The following is an 18,814-nucleotide window of genomic DNA, read 5'->3' as shown; positions in this document are numbered from 1 at the left end:
TGAAGTGGTCGTGTTTACACATAGGATACCACTTTATGAATAATTTTTGTCAACCTTACGGTAATCTAAGCCTAAGTACAAAGGTGAAAATGTTAACCTACCTATTGCATTACCTTAGCGACCTTAACTAAAACGTCGCTAACTTCGCCGTATCGTATATTATACTCTATAAGACTCGTGTTTAATGTATTTAGAAGCATCTTACTCTGAATTATATAACTACGACATAACAGTACCACACCTACACAAAGCAGATACAAGCATTTCTTAGTGACGTATAAAAATATATATCTATCTATTTATTTATATAATTAATACGTAGTAGGTACTGTGAAGCGATCCGAATATACACAAGAGGATAATTAGTATATCATATAAATGTGGTTATTTTGAAATTATGCGCTAAACTACGACAAGATAGACACGCGGGGTTAAACATGTGTTCACGATAAATTTACTAGAAATATACATATTTACAAGACTTAAATATGTATAAATATTACAAGGTAAGTACGCACGTAGTACATCTGTCATAGCAGCTTTGTTTATAACATCTTACAAGTTACTCAAAAGTAGTTTTATAGGTCACTAAACATGCTACTGCCTAAGGTAACGCAGGGACTTTCCCGCTAAAGAAAATAGCGGATAGGTGCACTGCACTTAACTCTATACGTAGATGCGAACTTGCTACAAAAGTCGTGTACACGAAGCCAAACCACAACGAACATACATAACACGCACTATCATAATATTCTACTAAAACTGCTCAATCTCCGAAACACCTCCTCCCAAGCACGCAACTTAACTTACATTAAATATATAGTAAAGTGAACACATATTGACTGAACACATTCTTCATGCCGAATACGACGGCACTACGTCTAAAAATACATTAATAATAGATTATGCAACCAATTTGTAAAGTTTCAGAGGGAAATTTCGCTACAATATTTGAACTAATACAATACAATTTCGATTTTATACGAGCCACACGATATTACCTAATAAACACTATCCACAGGTATAATATAGAACATCTATTCATTTAGCTAGTTGAAAAGACATCCTCACAACGTTATTATGGGTTACTGTCTTAACATAGGTACCTAACTTGGGTACGCATTACCTATAGATATTTGAGTGTACTACAAGTTAGAAAATTATAATAAAGTTAACATCTCCGCGCTTACACCCTACACAACTACGTTTGAGAATATTATTCAGTTCATATTGCATTAAAATAAACATAACTAGATCAAGTAGCCAGGCAGTCGAAATAATTTCAATAGAATACGAATTTTAACTAAAAACACCCTTTAATCAGTCACGAAATTAAAACTAACGTTTCACATTGAAACTTGCGCTACGGGGTCCAGCGATGACTGTTAGCCAATATTACGCCTAATTTGGTAATGAAGCTCCTATAGCATCAGCCGTACGTGTGTTACCCGGCGAACGGCCGAGGGCCGGGCCCACGCCAACGTGTCTTTAAGACAGTCTTCTAAAGTCAGTCTTAAAGTTTTATTGCATTGATTTCTTTGCTCAATTTCAATATGCTTCTCCTCCTTACGAAGCGTAAACGGAACAGAGAATAAAAAATAGCCGAGCGATTAAAACTACCTAAACTATCCAGTGATCAACACGGGCCGAACGCCAACATCGCATAAAAATATACCTAAAACCAATAAGCAAAATAACTTATCATAAGAATACGTCTCAACGTCTGCGTCGTTCGACTAACCAAGTTAAAAACGCAAAAAGTAACATTTTGGAAAAATACTTTTGAAGTCATTTTAAATTATCTCACATAAAAACATCTTTTACATCACAATGTGATCCATTATACTATTAATCTTCACGATTCGTATTTTTCACTAGCGGTATATAAATTGTAAGAGTATCGGACTGGACAGATTTATAATCGACATTACAATTACTGCTGACTATGGATTTAGAGCTATTCTACTATACGTTACCGGTTGCTATATTGTACGCTACCAAACTGAGAGTTCGATAAGTTACACTGTAAGTTAAAACTGAAAATAAAGTTTGGTCCTTAAAGACTAGTCGAATAAGGAAATAAAATCAAAACACTATGGTAACGAAAAACTCATCAAAAGAATTTAAGGAGAATTTCATTTGCGCACATGAGCAAACTCCAACTCTCCGCACAAGCTATGCTCGATTCAAATATTCGCAAACGTTAATAATAAAATTGGCACATTATCAAAGAAATCACAACTTAAATGAAATAAACTAAAATACGACGGACCTTAGGCCCACGCGGTCGGTACGCCTTAATACATTAAAATAGTAGATAATCAATATACCTTGATATACTGCTTGCCGTGGGAGGAGATGTCGCGGGCGGTATCGGGCAACGTCTCGAATAGCACCACGAGGTAGCCCTCGGGTGTAAGCGCGACGTCGCTCGGCCGGTCTTTGTCGTCCAGCCCTGGACTCTTTAAGTCTACGGCCCATAGGATACGCAACTCTGACGTGAACACTAATACGCGATGGTTTTTTGAGTCCGCGATTATGATTCGTCCGTCGTCGTCAGTCACAATACCCGAGGGACGGTTCAGTTCTCCAATGCCGGAACCTTCGCGACCTACACATTGCAACACTTTGGACAGAGTCGGATCCACCATCAGCAGGCGGTGGTTCTCGAAATCTGACACGATGATATTGCCAGATGTCGTGAAACAAACTCCTCTAGGTGTAGTCGGTCCTTTAAGCATCTTTGCTGGGTTGGCGCCCTCAAAAACGTACTTTGTGATGTAAGTCCCGTCGCTTGTGAACAATTGTATGCGATGATTGCGGGTGTCGGTTACAACGATGTTGCCGAGGGTATTTACCGCTACATCCCACGGATACTGGAACTGTCCACATTCTTTTCCGAAGGACCCAAACTTGAGGATAAAATTTCCAGATGATGTAAATATCTGGACCCTGTGGTTATCCTTGTCGATGACTATAATACGACCATAGATATCCGTAGTTATTCCCGCAGGAAGATCGAATTCTCCAGATCCGGTACCCTTACTACCAAACATTGACTTGAATTCTCCTCTACTGTTAAATATTTGAATGCGATTGTTTCTTCTATCTGCAACTATAATATTACCTTCTCGGTCAACGCACAAACCCCACGGTCTGGAGACTTGGCCATCGTCCTGGCCCTCTCTGCCAAAGGAGAACATTGGTACGCCAGGTATTGGACTTCTTGAGGGCTTCACAGTTACTGACAACCAATAACCTGGTATCGCTTGACCAATGCCGCGAGCAGGATTAGATTCTAGAGCAGGAATAGCAGGAATAGGAGGCAAAGCTGGAATGCCGTGGTCGTAGTAATTCGGAGGTCTAGATTGGGCTCCATAATCAGGCATTGATCGAAGGTTATTGGGAACCGATATGTTATACGATAGTGGCGATGGTGAGTAGCTCTGACCAGACTGCAGGGACTGCAGTGACATCAACGATTGACGAGACGAAATCGAAGCCGTGTTGATCGAAGTGATGGAGCTAGCAGGTACCGGCTGTACGTCGCATTGTCTCTTCAACTGATCCACCAGATCGTAATTTGGCGGCACAAACATGATCCTCTCCTCAGTTACGTACATATTCTTGAACATACATGAGAAATAATCCACTTGAGCTCTTCCTTTCTCTTTAGCCATAAACAGGTCTATTCCTTCCGAATCCATACTTCGCACTAAAGTTTCATTGGTGTGCGCCAAGCCAGCGAGGATTCCTCGTAGAGTATTCATGTGATCAGTCAACTCGTTCACTTTTGCTTGACGCATTTTTTCGACCTTTTCTAATAAATACTTCTCACGATCCTCGATTGCTTGAGCATAGCAACGCATCGCTTTTCTTATTTTCATATTCGCTTCAGCTGTCTCCTTCTCATAGGATTTAGACATAGCGACAGCCCGGTCGATAGCGGTTTTTATCGCTTTCGTACCAGTTTTTGTGTCTTCTATAGCCCTCAGGACGCCGACACGGCACATGTCAAGGGCACCCTTGATGGGCGTATAGCAGTGATCCTTGTGAACCCAGAGCGTACATTCCTGGCAAATGAACACAATACAAGCCTCGCAGTAGAACCTTACGGGATCTCCGTGCAATTCGCAGTACACGAGGTCCTTATCGTTGCTCACAGAATTGGGGCGCATGCCGATGGGTGATATTTGATGTATTGGCAGCAACGTGTGCTCTCGAAGCTGGCAGTCAGAAGTCATCTTATGGCAGCACTCGTGACAAAAGAGATCGTTGCACTCGAGACAGCGTGTGGTGGGAGTCCGTTCCTCGCAGCGGAAACAGGTGATAGAAACTGAAGATGAGGTTCCCGGTGAGCCACTAGAGTTGTCCTCCTTATGATGCATCGAACTGTTGTTGTTCGTAGAACCGGCATATTCGCGACCTGAGCCCACAGGGTTCTGCATGGTACTGCTGGAGGGCAGCGCCCAAATGTCGTAAGGTACAGACGATGAGGTGGAAGTTGAGGGGCCGGGCTTATTCATGTTCTCGAGTAAGTTGCAGATGATGTGCGTCATCGCTAGTGGGTCGTCCTGATCAGGCGGCGAGTGGCCTGTTGGGGCGCCGGACGCCGGCGACGACGTCGACGCCGACGGCAAGCTAGACGCGAGCGACTGCGGCAGGTTCGCGAACGACGTCATTTCCCGCCCCCGCTTGACGTCATTAAACCTATAACAAAGAGAATATTTTATTAAAATTTATGTAAAGTATAGATATAACATGAGGTAAATTTATAAGAAAAGATAAATTTATTTCAATATAACTTAATCTAATACAATACAAGGAAAACAAATATAAATAAAGCTATTATAGTATTAAAATAAGCATTAAGAAGGGAACCTAAATGATACAATCTTCTTTAAAGCTACATACATTTTAATATTAGAACCTAATGTGTAATTGCGATGCCTAAACTAAGTAAATGTGTACCTGTATTTTAGGCATCTTTTTAGGCAAATTTCTTTATATTACAGCTTAAAAACAGATTTTCTACATTTAACAATAAAATAATTACTAGTCATAAATGAATGGTTTTAAAAAAATAATTATGAAACAATTTCCAGCAAGCCCTCTGATATGTATATTATATTGCAATGAAATATATAGGACGTTTGTCTTGAAAAGTACATGGCCATTTATGTGGTTCATTACCCTTATGGTTAGCCGGATTAAGTAATTAAGTTAGGTGTGTATGTATTACGTAGAAAGTATTAAGTAGATTTGTAGTTCAAACGTAAGTCACAGAGCATCACGACACGTATATCGCCCATCGAAGCTATGTTATTTATACAATATTACTGTAAGCTATGAAACACATCATTTCTTTTTTCTTTCGCTCCAGTGGCGTTTTTTGTGCAGCGGAACCGAAACAAGCCGAGAGCTATGCACCGAAGATTCAATATTTATTTCGAGAACTACATGAACGGTCGCTTCGTATAAAAAACATTTCCTGCTTTCCGAACTCGATGATGATGGTAACCATGAATTTACTATGTACTTTATAAAGTGTTCATGTGAAAGACAATTCAACTACATTACAGTTAGAATTTTAGGAATTACAATAGGCAATAAACTTTAGGTTAGCAACAAGAACTGAGGAAATTTTAAATTGAACAGACGTAAATAATCGGGAGAAATTAAACGAAGTTTATTTGCTCAACATATTAGAAGCGTAAGGTATTTTGTTAGATAAATAACGTATGGGAACTAATTAAGAACTCAAATACGCGCAAAATATTCTAATAATAATTTCTCTATTAAAATGTCAGTGTTTTTAACACATTTCACGCTACAATATCTGAATATTGTACCATTCAGCACAATTTTATCTAAAATTACTTGAGCAGTTAACTTCATTTTATTTTTATTTTTTATAATACATATAATTTACTTGGTTTTAATTTATTACTAGGTAAAATTTACATCAAAATACAAATAAGCAATCAATAAATTAGTACCATGGAGTAGAAAAACAACTATCAAGACAAAGCACACAAAATGCCTAAAAATATACAAGTAACAATTACCTAGCAACAATTAATATAATTTATTGTGCTAAAAACTTACGTTTTGTAACAAAACTGAGCATAGCATAACAAACGATCACCCTGAGACTGGCTCTAAAACAATCACTATTTCTAATAGTAACACTAGACAAAAAAAATGTTTATAACAAATATATAAATAAAAAGTGCGTGCTACGTGAGAGCATTACCCGGACTGACTGCATCTATCCATTTCATGTGGTGCAGTTTGCAAAAAAAATCTATCCCAAAATCTTTTGTGCCCCTTCCACCCCTCAGTGATTCTTTAGGTAGCAACCCTAGAGCGAGACCGACGTATGTAGGCAAGTGAAAGTGCGAAAGGAAAGATAAACGCATAGCATTCCAAAATTTTCCATAATTTAGATAAGGTTCGCTATGATTAGGGCTGGTGTTCATGACTCTATTTCTATATTTAGGTTATTAATAGATAAAATATATTTTTTTCTAGTTATTTTTGTGAGAAATATTTCTGTGTTAAACGAACTTAATTTGAGTTACATTACCTACAAAAATAAAGACAATAAATGTAAGCCGTTATAAAAAAATCTCAATAGCTCTGCAATATCAATAATGGCTTTATAAAGTTGTATGTGAAGTAATGAAATACACTATGATGTCTATTAAATATATGATTTGTTGTGCTTGTTTACTGGCTGTCAGCCCTAGCGTCATCCAATGATGAGCCAATGCTCATCGAGAACTGCATTCACGGCTGAGCGACAGAGATGGAAAATAAGTGTTATTTTCAAATGCTTTTGCTAGAAGGAGATAGTAGTTGCGTTTCCACTTATTGAGATTTTGTACACAGCTATAAAGTTATCTGTACTGTTGAAGAATTTTGGAACTTAGAAAATCTTCATACCTACTCGTACTTATGTTTTCAATTCACAATGTTATTATAAGGAACAAGTATTTTTTATTTATCGTAAAATGTTTATATTTTAATCTTAATTGGATTTTGTATTTTTGTGTTAGCTTCTCGTCGCAAAACGAAAAAAAAAAATTTGCTTTATAAATTCAGGTTGATTCAGAATATTTTGGCTGCATTTTTGTTTTGAGATGCTCAGTGGGGCCACCGCTGACAGAAGTCAATATTTGGTGGTGCTGAGTTTTGAGAGAAACACCACATGTCGCACGCGACCTGGCGTGGTACAACTTATTGGGGCAGGTCCGGGCTACGCCATCTTGTTCGGCGCTCCCATGGCCCTCCGAGGGTGCCAAAAATCGATGCCTTTCCCTATCTGCCCTTAGCTGTTATCCCTCGAAGGGCGGGGACAGTTACCCCAATAGTAAGGGGAAATAATCTTGGAGAAATTTCGATTCTTGATCCCGAAGTTTTCGTGCCATTGAAGTGTTGAAGGAAATGGGATTTTGAATTATTTACAAAAAACATGAGAAAAGTTTGTATGACACTTGGGATTGTTTTGTATTCGATTTCAAATGGTATAAGAACCGAATCGTAAAATTAAACAAAAATCACTCAAAAGAATTTTGGAATTAAGACTTATTTCCACTTTAATTTGGACTTGCAAAACACAATATGGGGTGGCCCTTTTACCACTGGGAACGTGAAGGTCAAGAAAATGTACTCATGTTTTCCACCAAGGCACCACAGATACGAGTATTTTCGAATTAGTGTTTAGATTTCTAATTATCACTTGCTTTATAATGGTTTGCGAATAACGTGGTGGCTTTTTTTAAAGCAGTACGTACAATGAAGAGCACGTCAAGCTTGACACTTTGTACTTGGACCGTTCTTATCGTAAGCGGCATAGAGTTGGATTTAAATCTTAAGTGTCAAGGTTGACGTGCTCTTGACCCTGTACATGGATTGACGATAACTTTCTGGCAAAATAAAACAGGCGTCTTTGCAAACCTAACCCTAGTTTTAATCACTAGGGATGTGCAAAGTTATATCATATTCATGTTTGATTTATTACAAACACGAAAATAAAAAAGCAAGTAAACAAAACATAAAATAAACAATACGCTCGGACAGCGCATTAACCGCGGTAATTAGTGCGGTATCAATAGACCACAGACCATTATAGAAAAGTGCTATTGTTGATCATCTTGAGAATTTCTGATATTCTCTTGTTTTCATATCTTATCTAGCGATTAGAAAAAACAAAGGACGTTCTGACAAAAATGACGTGTTTGCTGAGACTGTGGTAATTTCTTTGTGAATGTGATTCATCGAAGTGTACTAAAGACAAGACGTAAGAATAACAATAATTGTAATATTATATTGAATAATAGCGCTCCCGAGGAGTTGGATCGAGTCGTATGAGATGCATGATAAGGTAAAAATAAAAATTCGATATCAAGCCCTATATTCTGTGTTGTCGTGTAATGACATAGAATAATAGAGACCTGTAGGTAAAGATAGAGGATCCCATGAAACGACGACTGCTACTGCCATGAACATCTCATTACCGCTTCACCCGCATTATTGGGACAAAATTTAGTTCACGCTTAATCACATTGACTTTTCTTTTATGATACTAATTGTCGGGACGTACGAGTGATGGGCCTGGTGGTATGCGATTTTAGTAGCAAGCTCCTTGTGAAAGAGTTCGTCCACTGCCACTTTATTTAATTCTGCCGCCAAGCAGTAATGTGAACATTATTGCGTTCCGGTTTTGAAAGGTAAGGGTGCTGATAAAATTACAGGCACGTGGGACTTACGTCTCACAGTGATGGGTGCAGTGGCGGTGCCATTCAGATTTTTGCGATTTAAAGCTCTAAGTGGCACTGCAAATGTTATGGACAGGCGTGATATTTAATTAATGTTCTGTGGTAATTTTATTTCATAAATATTCTGTTATACAAATGGACATCGTAGCTCTTGCCAGATAGGTTCTGGCTGAAAATCAGGTCAAACGACATAGTTAAGGCTGTAAGTCGCTGCGTTTACACAAATCGGCGAAGACCTGAATTTTCTAGGATACGCAAAGCGCTAGAAAATGGTTATATTTTTATTAATTTATTAAAAATAGCAACGTTTCTTTAATTACTTGGTCTCATATAACAGCTCTATGAAGCTTAATATTTATTTCTTCTTGGATTCTATACAATTACCTGCATGTCTGAATTACGTGTGAAATAAAGTCATGTTGCTTTAAATCGTGAAACACCTTACTTGGGAGTCCCAGCTGCAAATCAGTGCTGGGAACGCATTGCGTTTTCCAGCAAATACTGAGTTCCCTTGACCTTTGTTACTGCGGCTGGCACCACACAAATTGTATATAGGTACGTGTTTTTGTTTATGTAAATAATCTGTGTTCTAATTTAATTTTATTTTTGTTTTGTTTGTGACGTTGGTTTTCTAATTAATTATGTGTGTCTTAACGGTTTAATGTTTTGATTATGTTTTTCTTCTGTTGTTTCTTTTTTTGTGTAGTGTCATTTGTGGCAGTCAAATAAATGTTTTTTTCCCCTTTTTTTTTTCTAAATACATTGAACATACAGGTATTTTGAACTTTTAATAGTCCTCTATGTGATAGAACGAGAGGTTCAGGAATTGTTGTAATGAAGAGTATACCTGCGTGCACAATGTACTTCTCAGATTTTACAAGAAACCAAGTAAAAAAATAAGCTCAAGAGAGGCGAATGAAAAAGTGGTAGAATGGTTATTATAGACCGTAAACAATAAGTTTGCGCATGCCGCTGTAGTAACGTTACGTCCCTCACCCTGCCAGCCCTATGCGAGTAGTGGTACCCAAAGTTTATATCCGTAATGAGGGGATTCTATACGTAAATGAAATACACTACGGATAATATTGTAGCAACGTCCAGAGTACCCGCTATAAATTTAGAGTTCTCGCTAGTGAAGCATAGGTCATTCAGTCCAAAATTGATTTACATCACTTATAGATGATAACTCGTATTAGAAGTTCGATTACTTAGTGATAAAATGTGATAGCGAATGACAAAAGTTCGAATATTTGAATAAACGCGTCATTCGAAACAGCAACAAGTGATCTTATTTTATTTATTATTATATTATCATATATTATTCATTTAGTGAGCATTAACTATATATGCTATCGGCTTATGGTGACGACCTCGGTGGCCTAACGGGCTGCAATGTAGGCGCTGGATGCACAGGTCCAGAGTTCGATTCTCGGTAGGACCTATTCGGGAAATAAACTTTTTAAATTGTTATAAAATCTTGTTTGGGTGTGCTATGTAGTGCCTAGGAGTGAATTCCGTTGCTCTGGTGCTCATAATACTGGAATTTCCCTACTTTGAGACTAGGCAATTGGTGTGGGAAAATAAGTAACAAATAATTATGAAAGTGAAAACATATTATTATACTTAAACTAAAAATTAATTCGTACAAAAACTGTAACATAGAATCCTGCCCTTTTTTATTTTTCACAAGTGGTCTCACACCGCGGCAGTTTTTTTTTTCAGGATTATTATTCTTTTCTTCTTCTGTTTGTGTCACTGCAAAACGGAACTTAACGCGGTAAAACGAAATTATGGGATGAAAAGAGATACAATTTTGGTAGTTAAAAGCGGAAGATATTATAATAGAACAAAGTGAATTTACAAAGAAAATAAAGTGATGTTAATGCTCCTACGGTTGATTTCTCTACGACCGGTTGATATAAAATTATTGATTTTTCCAGCTACTTGAATATGCTGTCTATTTTTCTTCTATCGATTGCCAGCCAATCAATAAGAAACAATCACGTTAACTTAGTACACGGTCTATTATTGGTGAATTATATTACATAGACATCTGCTACGCACCTTAAAGCATTAATAAGAACTCCTATTACAATAACATCTGATCTTGTAAAACGAAATGATAATAAATTCAATCTTTCTGCAAATAGTACCGTAATAACGTAGCAGAGTACTTTACAAGACATCGTACGTATTCTTCACGTAATATTTGTATATTTATTTTTAGAAGAGATACGAATGTTGAGTAACGCTGTTCGTATTACAGGCCGCGATGAGAAATCTACCTGCGGTGGACCCGTTCGCCCCGTCCGTGGGACCGGACGGCATCAAAAAGACGTTTTCCAAAATCCATTATGTTCAACGTTTTTCTCTAGCGTTACCGTTTTGGAGCTTTGTTTCTGTAATTGTTAAGTCCAAATGATGATTTATGAACGGAAGTATGGCCATTACATAGAAAAAAACAAAGAAAATGTTTGTATTTTGTTACCAATAGATTCAGAAAGTTCGAGAAAATAACACGGGGAAATTGCGCAGTTAACCAACCAATAGGGAAACGTCAATAAATAATGAAGTGTATAATTGGTCCGTACTTCGTATTTTTATTGTGAAATCATCAATGAAATCATATAATTGTGGTAAAATAGTGTTTTCAAAAGTACGTACATCCTATCTCGTATGTGATGTCATGGGATTTCCTAGCTTTTGTCTTCGTTATCAAAATTGTCTTTGGATTTTGAGCACATAAAATTTCTTACTTCCAACGAGTCAACATAAAAATTCTAGTATTAAACCGGGCATAATAACATGAGCATACCCGTGACATCATACCCCGAAAACGCAAACCCGTATTATTGAGTTTGAGCTTAGGGTTGTGAATTATTTGTTCGGCTTACTTTCCAAAGTTGGAAACATACAAATATTGATAATAAAATGAATATGTTTGACTCTATACCTAATAATGGCGGGAAAAATCATGTTTTCATGTATAATTTTTTTAATTCTTTTTTCAAAAATATTTGAATTCGACGATTTAGTCTTTTGTTTGTTTTTTTTTTTATTATGTCTTTTACTGGATTGGTTTTAAATTTGACTATTGCAAATGTAACCTAATAGGCTTGACAGTATTATTAATCGGAATATGAACAAAGGGCTGACCATAAGTTGTTGAAGATAATAACATTAGGAACGATGTATGAAGAACTCTCAAGACATTCGACGACGTCACCTATCAGAGTATATTATTGACAAAGATAGCTATAGCTTCCTCGTGTCATGTACGGAGTGTTCAGAGAGAATCCGCGGGCGGTGCCAGTGCGGTGCGGTAATAATGAGGGGACCAGGCACTCGGCGCGCATGCGGCTCGGTGCTTAGCGTCCCTTCCCTACAAGACTACACTACGCGCGTATTGACTACCCAACTTTATACTGATTCTACTCAAATACGTACTTTTGGAGGTCTTACTAATAGAACAGAAGAGGTATTTTTAACTCGTCACACCTAGAGCGACACAGCGTCTCTAAGCCGCAGCTTGTCATCCACTATTAAAATATAAATTTAAAAAAATAACATCACAAATCTTTAGGGACACCTCTAGCATGCGTGTTGGTTAAGACGATAATCTTAGAATAAAGAAATAATGACGTCATACTTGTGACATCGTAAATGTGAAATATACAAAGTCCTATCTATTAGCCGACATCATTTTAATGTTCAGTGAATAAACTTTTGACCATGGAGATTCTGGAAAGTTACACAGGCAGAGTACATTCAAGGAAATAATACACTTAGAGTAGATAATAACTCTCTTTGAAATCTCGGTATTTTCATATTGTATTTATTTTTATATTTTTGTTAGCTAACTAGCAATTACTTTACTTCGGTAGTGCATTTAGAAGTACTGTTTTGTAATATAAGATACAAGGAACAATCCTAGTTTAACTTCCGATCTCTCACAAACAAGAATACTTAAAATCTATTCTTCTATTTTGTAATTTTGTACACATTTGTTGTGAGAGAAATAAGCAAATCTCATAATAAAAAACAAATATTGTTACGTAAAATGATAACCATATTCACTAATGAGTTTATATAGTCATTTTTGCACTCATGTTTAATCGAGTTTACTTGTTTTGAGATGCTATTATAACTATATTGTTTTGATTTTGGCTCTGTATTCATTCCGAGATTTCAGGTGGAGGTTAATTACGTTTTAACTTAAATTAGCATCCCGGACGCGTGGGCGAGGCTGGCTTGTCTTTGGTCTATGCAGCGACCGCGCGGTTGTATTATTCAGAGGAATTTAAATGTTGTTGCCTAGTAAATAGAATTCAGATTCGCCATTAATGTACGTGAAAGCGTGGTAACTGGGCGGTCGCCGCGCGAAAACTTTCGCGTCGCGTAACTGGGCGCTGAGGGTGCTGGTGAAATTACAGGCACATGAGATTTGTCAACTTATGTCTCAAGGTGACGAGGGAAGTGCCGGAGTCCTTCAGATCTTCTATGTGTGGCACTGCAACTGTTATGGGCAGGCGTATCGCTTATCACCAGGCGCACGATTTGTCGAGTCGTAGAGTCGCGTCACTTCGTATTGTAAAAAATGTAAAAAAAACGGAACGTCATGTTCAGTTGTCGCAATTATTCGTAAACAACTGAAATTATACTACATTTACAGTGTTTTAATGGAAAACGAAAGTGTTTGGACTTTTGGAGGGTCTAGAGTGCCTAAATATGCATGAGTACTAGAGAATGCAAATGTACCACAGTTCCCATAAACATCCATCGAGGAGAATTGAAAAATGTTTGCCAAGAAAAGTGTTTCGTAAAGAAGCTGCGTATAATATCTAAATTTCGCAAACCCCTAAAGTGTTAGAACTTGTATCATAAAAAACTTATTATTATTATTGTATTACTTGACGTCGAGATCTTAGATTTTCACGATTGATAGTAGAGTTTCCTATGAAATTAAGTTTATCTGATAATGGATATTTATTTGTATTTTCGAACAAACCAAGGTTTTGGGCTCTTTACCGGCCCTGTACTCTCGTTCTTTGTCCAACATCCATCCGAAACAATTACCTACTGTCAAATAAGTAATTTTAATAAGCTTTAGTAACTTATTTAAGTAAATTTTAGTAACAGTAGAGCTCATTGCGAAAGTGTTCATCCAGGACAGTACTGCCACCTTACCTATTTCTGCCACCAAGCAGTAATGTCAGCATTATAGTGTTCCGGTTTTGAAGGGTAAAGGTCAAGTAAAGTCTCAGGGTGACGGGCGCAGTGGCAGTGCTCCTCAAATCTTTGCGATTTAAAGCTCTCAGTGACACTGCAACTGTTATGGATAGGCGTGTAGCTTACCATCAGGCGCACAACTTGTTCGACCCGTCACTTAATATTATATAAAAAAGTAATAGTCCACCATATTAAAATACGCATGATACGAATGGTCGACTATTCCTTATTTGACAGTAATTGTTTTGGACGGATGTCAGACGAACTATGATAGTAGACCCCCAGGAACCATGGTTACCAATGACCGGTCGAAAAAAAAACCATTCGTAAAAAATATATTAATTTACAATGTATTCCTTGATATTTAGGTAAATATACGCAGCAGTGTTGTAGGATAGCAATATTTGCTGTGAAATAGCTTTGTCTCCATTCTAAAAGATGTAGACGTCAGCTAATCAAATTAAAACCTTATATAAATGATGAGTAAGTCATACTTTCGATTATATCTGTAATTATCTTTAGGTACGGCCAAAAGAGCCAGGGTCATGAGACCATCACCTCTCCGCCCTACGTACTTGTCTAAAGTGGCATATAATTAGTTACTACGTCTATGTATACACTCCTCGACATATTGCTCAAATATGTTTATTTCATAGGTAAGCAAATTACATTTGGAATCCTAACGTGGCATGTAAAGTTTTTGCTTCACTATAGCTTTAAACCTCGTAAATGGTAAATTTTGAAGATCAATCGGAAATTTATTATAAGCGTATACGCTTCTATAATAACTTGCCTCTTAAATTAACTTGTGACTTTGTAGAGGCAACTATCAAGAACATCTACTTTATTTTTAACCGACTTCAAAAAAAAGGAGTTCCCAATTCGAGTGTATATTTTTGTTGGAAAAAGGGTACCTCGGTAGTGGTTACATTTAAATTTGAAGAAGATATTCCACCTCTAACCTCTAAGAGTCGTATTCTAGAACTCTACTCACGACCCTTAGGGTCGTATTCTAGACCCTAAGAGTGGCAAACTAGGGGATGCTTCCAATTTCGGACACTATTTCTGGTAACTTATTTCAACAAAACTATATACTAAATAGATTCCATGAACTCATGGAATGAACATGATTCCAAAAGGTCGTTTTTTGTACTCTGTACTGAGATTATTATTCATAGTGTTAATGTTCTTCTATCACTATTTTTTATAAAAAAATTACTACTCTTCTTAACATAAATTACATTTTTATAAATAAATGTACTGTGCCTCAAGTGTACCAGTGTTAATTTCTCTAAAATTCTCTGTCAAAAACTAGGTTTATATACACCGATTTTTCACGTTTCCCATTTTTTTATAACACAGTTACCAATTTCAAACCTTAATATAATAAAGTCAGAGTTCATTATGACGCGTAGAGCATTCGTTGTAACACAAGATAACGTAAGCTAACCTCTACATAGTTTAATCCAAAGTTTATTTTACATGTATCGTATACCACATTGGTAAGACTTCGAAAAGGTGACTTTTTTATTTTAATCGATTATCTGGTTCTTCATACGAATGAACGATCTTGACCCTACAGCTTATAATGACACTTTGATAAACAAAGGAAACGCGTACGTTTCACAATAAAACGTTAGTCACGCACTAGTTTCGCAGAAATTATCGAATGGAACAAAAAAGAAATTTGTGTTACCCATTTGCCACATGAGATTTTATTCGAAACTGTTTATTTTCATTATATATTTTAATTATGACACTAAATGATGGTATAAATATGATCAATTTCGGAAATATTCCAAACAGTAACTTAATAAGAGTTATCAGGAAAATTATGTACTATATCCATACACATGAATCTCCTAAAATCATCTTTTCTACATGTGTTGCCGTAATCGAGTAGAAAGATTGCAAATGTCGTAGTGTAGTGAGTGTGGGTCAACGCACCCAAGGTCCTTTACCGACGTGAAAACAAGTGTAACACATCTCCAATGCCATTTTTAACGCACTATGCCGTTCTATAGGATGAAAGGATTTTATTTAATCAAAATAAACAAGAAAACACTTGGCAAAGTGTGTATACGTTAATAAAGACGTATCTTTATTAAGCACGCGAGTAAAAAAAATATATTACCGGCGATCATATAGATTTGTTTTATTTTCGAATAATAATCTATGTCACCAATATATTGTATGGTGTGTAATAAATGACACCAACTACGTTTTCGCATTTTTAAGGATGTTTGGAAAGCGTAAGTAGTCCTTGCTTCAGAGTTTAAAGATTACCAAGACCGACTAGGAACCTGATCGACGCACAGGGCGATGCTTTAAGCAAAATAATTTTCTTAAATATATATAACACATTTTTTTTAAACTGACAATGTAATTTGTTTGCAGACATATTACTGATGAAATTTAATGATGTATAAAACACTTGGTTAATTTGAAGTACTGCCATTTTAGAGTCTATTTCAAGTATTAACTAAAGATACTTTTTAAAACATGTTCATTATTCCATAACACACTAGTAAATGAATATTTTTTTCACACTAGTAAATGAATATTTTTTCACACTAGTAAATGAATATTTTTTCCCTGTACATAAATACACATTTAAGAAAGCTGTTACTGAAGCTTTATTTATGACACTGTAGTAAATTGTCATAATGTCTTTAATTACCTTTAAAATGTAAATTGTAATGTTTAATAAGGGTAGGCAAAGATCACAGTCATCCACTTACTACAATCGCGATATGCCTTACCAACGCTTAATGTAACATTATTAAGTTTGTGGGTTTTTTAATTTTAATTTACTTTGTCCACATTGTACTTTTTTAACCGATAGTGACATTGCTTCATATTAACAATTTCTAATTATATAGTAATCTGAGCATGATATGGTTGATTGTATAATTAGTTGTACCGATTCCAACTATATATATTCACTTCTATGTCTCAGTAAAATTAAATAAATAAAAATAAGTAACTTACAACACATCCTGTTTTCCATCCGTCTTAAATATAAAAGAGTTGTTCTATTAGTGATACTAAAAGAAATGCAAAATTTAACCAGACTATCACTTGATTTTTTGTAAAGAGCTCTCAAAATCTAGAAATTCTGAATTAACAACTATTTTTTATGACCTTCAAATTCTAGAAAATCGTTAAGGATTTTTGATACAATTAGGATAAAAAGGATTTTTGATAAAAGAGAACGGAATGGATTTTTATGTAACTTTTTGGCTAATGGGCTAGTGGCCAATGCCATGAAAAATATCAGTATGTCAATGACTTTATTGTTAAAATCTAAATATTTAAAACAAGTTAGTCAAAACACTTTGTAAGTGGCTAAAACCCTTACTGCGAAAAGCCAAGAGAAATAAGAAAAAAAGCTTCTTGATAATAACCAACTGTAATGAAGGTTTTGAATATTTCAGCATTCAAGTGTTGCTGCTTTTTAGGCTTCTTTTTTAGGTACAATTGTTTTAAATCAATTTAAAAAATTCTGGTTACAATTTTTTTTTATTCTGCTATGCTCTTTGTTTCAAGCTATCTTTAAGCTAGCAAAAAAGTAGAAGCTGGTTAAATTTTTCTGGGAATAAAGTATTAGGCCCATACTCATGATGTACAAAATTTTTACATTAATCAGTCCAGTATATACAAAACAACAGATTATAATTACAACAATTTCTCATATACTATAATATCTTGGCCTAAATAAGCTAATGGTACTACTATATGTCTAATGTAGGAATGAAAACTAACTCCTTGAGCAAATTTTCTTAATCTGTCTTGCAGCACCATTAGCGATCAACCTGTATTTTTTGTTGTTTTTTGTGAGACGACAAATAAATTTCATTTATTATTATTTATGTGCTGGGTACAATATTTCAACAAATGCAAAGATATTGAGGTTTAAATGGCTAACAATTTTACTCTTGCAATTTAACTTTTTTTATTATGACAATTCATTTTAAAAACAGGACTACAAATAAACGCCTAAATGCCTAATTTGAGTAAATGTCTAACTTAACAATTAAACAATACTGCAGGTTTACTGAGTAAAGGGACATTGTGCCAAGTTCTTTCAGTTTTTGGGCTCCAGAGCACTGCATTTTGCCAAAGGAACAACACTATTATTGGCTAAACAGGATTGGTATGTGTAAATCTTTTAGGTAATAAAAACTCTTAATGAAGGTACCTCAGAGAGGAAAAATCAAAACATCAATCAAGTGCTCACGAAGAAAAGAAAAAAATAGTCTCATACACCACCTTCAATGTTCCTAGAGCACTTTTCTTACACAGTCATGCTATGCAGTTGTATGGGTTGAACCAGTACTTATTACAATTGCTCAGCCCAACAAAGACTGTAATAGTTTATGCAGAAAAAGATTAAGAATTTGTAGCTGTACTTTCTAATTTCGTCTCACGCTTTCTATAAAATCTTAAAAAGTCAAGCTTACCTTCTTCAGTAACACATAATGGGTACATACACAAGTATTTATTTAAAAACCGATATAAGAGGGTCGTACGCGGCTGGAGGACATTGTGTCTGCTCTCCTGGCTGTGTAGCGCTGTGCATTGATGTGCACAAGATAAGGTGAATCACATTCATCTATGTATACCTACGCATACGTACCGAAAATATCCTTAATGTCTCGACATGCGCTTCATCAAAACCAATAGTTTCTACGCATTAAACTACACCTACTATCCATAAGTCCATTCAAAATAATACAAAAAGTCCACTCACAGTAATTATTCATGAAAATATGCCCGACAATGCAGGTAGATTGCACAAA

The 18,814-nt window shown here is 36.0% G+C and overlaps 1 protein-coding gene across 1 annotated transcript; it reads right to left on the bottom strand.

The window, feature by feature from the left end:
• Positions 1-181: 181 nt before the first annotated feature.
• On the bottom strand, positions 182-18,795 carry LOC113231069 (protein wech). The gene is made up of 2 exons (XM_026465235.1): positions 18,766-18,795; positions 182-4,710 (listed from the first exon to the last, which is right to left on the bottom strand). Exon 2 carries the CDS (start codon positions 4,680-4,682, stop codon positions 2,322-2,324), a length of 2,361 nt encoding a protein of 786 aa, XP_026321020.1. The 5' UTR covers positions 4,683-4,710; positions 18,766-18,795; the 3' UTR covers positions 182-2,321.
• Positions 18,796-18,814: the final 19 nt, after the last annotated feature.

The sequence above is a fragment of the Hyposmocoma kahamanoa genome, unplaced genomic scaffold (assembly GCF_003589595.1).
Source record: "Hyposmocoma kahamanoa isolate Upper Pololo Valley unplaced genomic scaffold, ASM358959v1 64, whole genome shotgun sequence".
Classification (NCBI taxonomy): domain Eukaryota; kingdom Metazoa; phylum Arthropoda; class Insecta; order Lepidoptera; family Cosmopterigidae; genus Hyposmocoma; species Hyposmocoma kahamanoa.
The sequence above is the reverse complement of the archived record's forward strand: the minus strand, read 5'-3'. Positions and strand labels throughout refer to the sequence as shown.

What these genes read in the sequence shown, in the direction of transcription:
- LOC113231069 (XM_026465235.1), bottom strand. Translation starts at nt 4,682, where the DNA reads ATGACGTCGTTCGCGAACCTGCCGCAGTCGCTCGCGTCTAGCTTGCCG.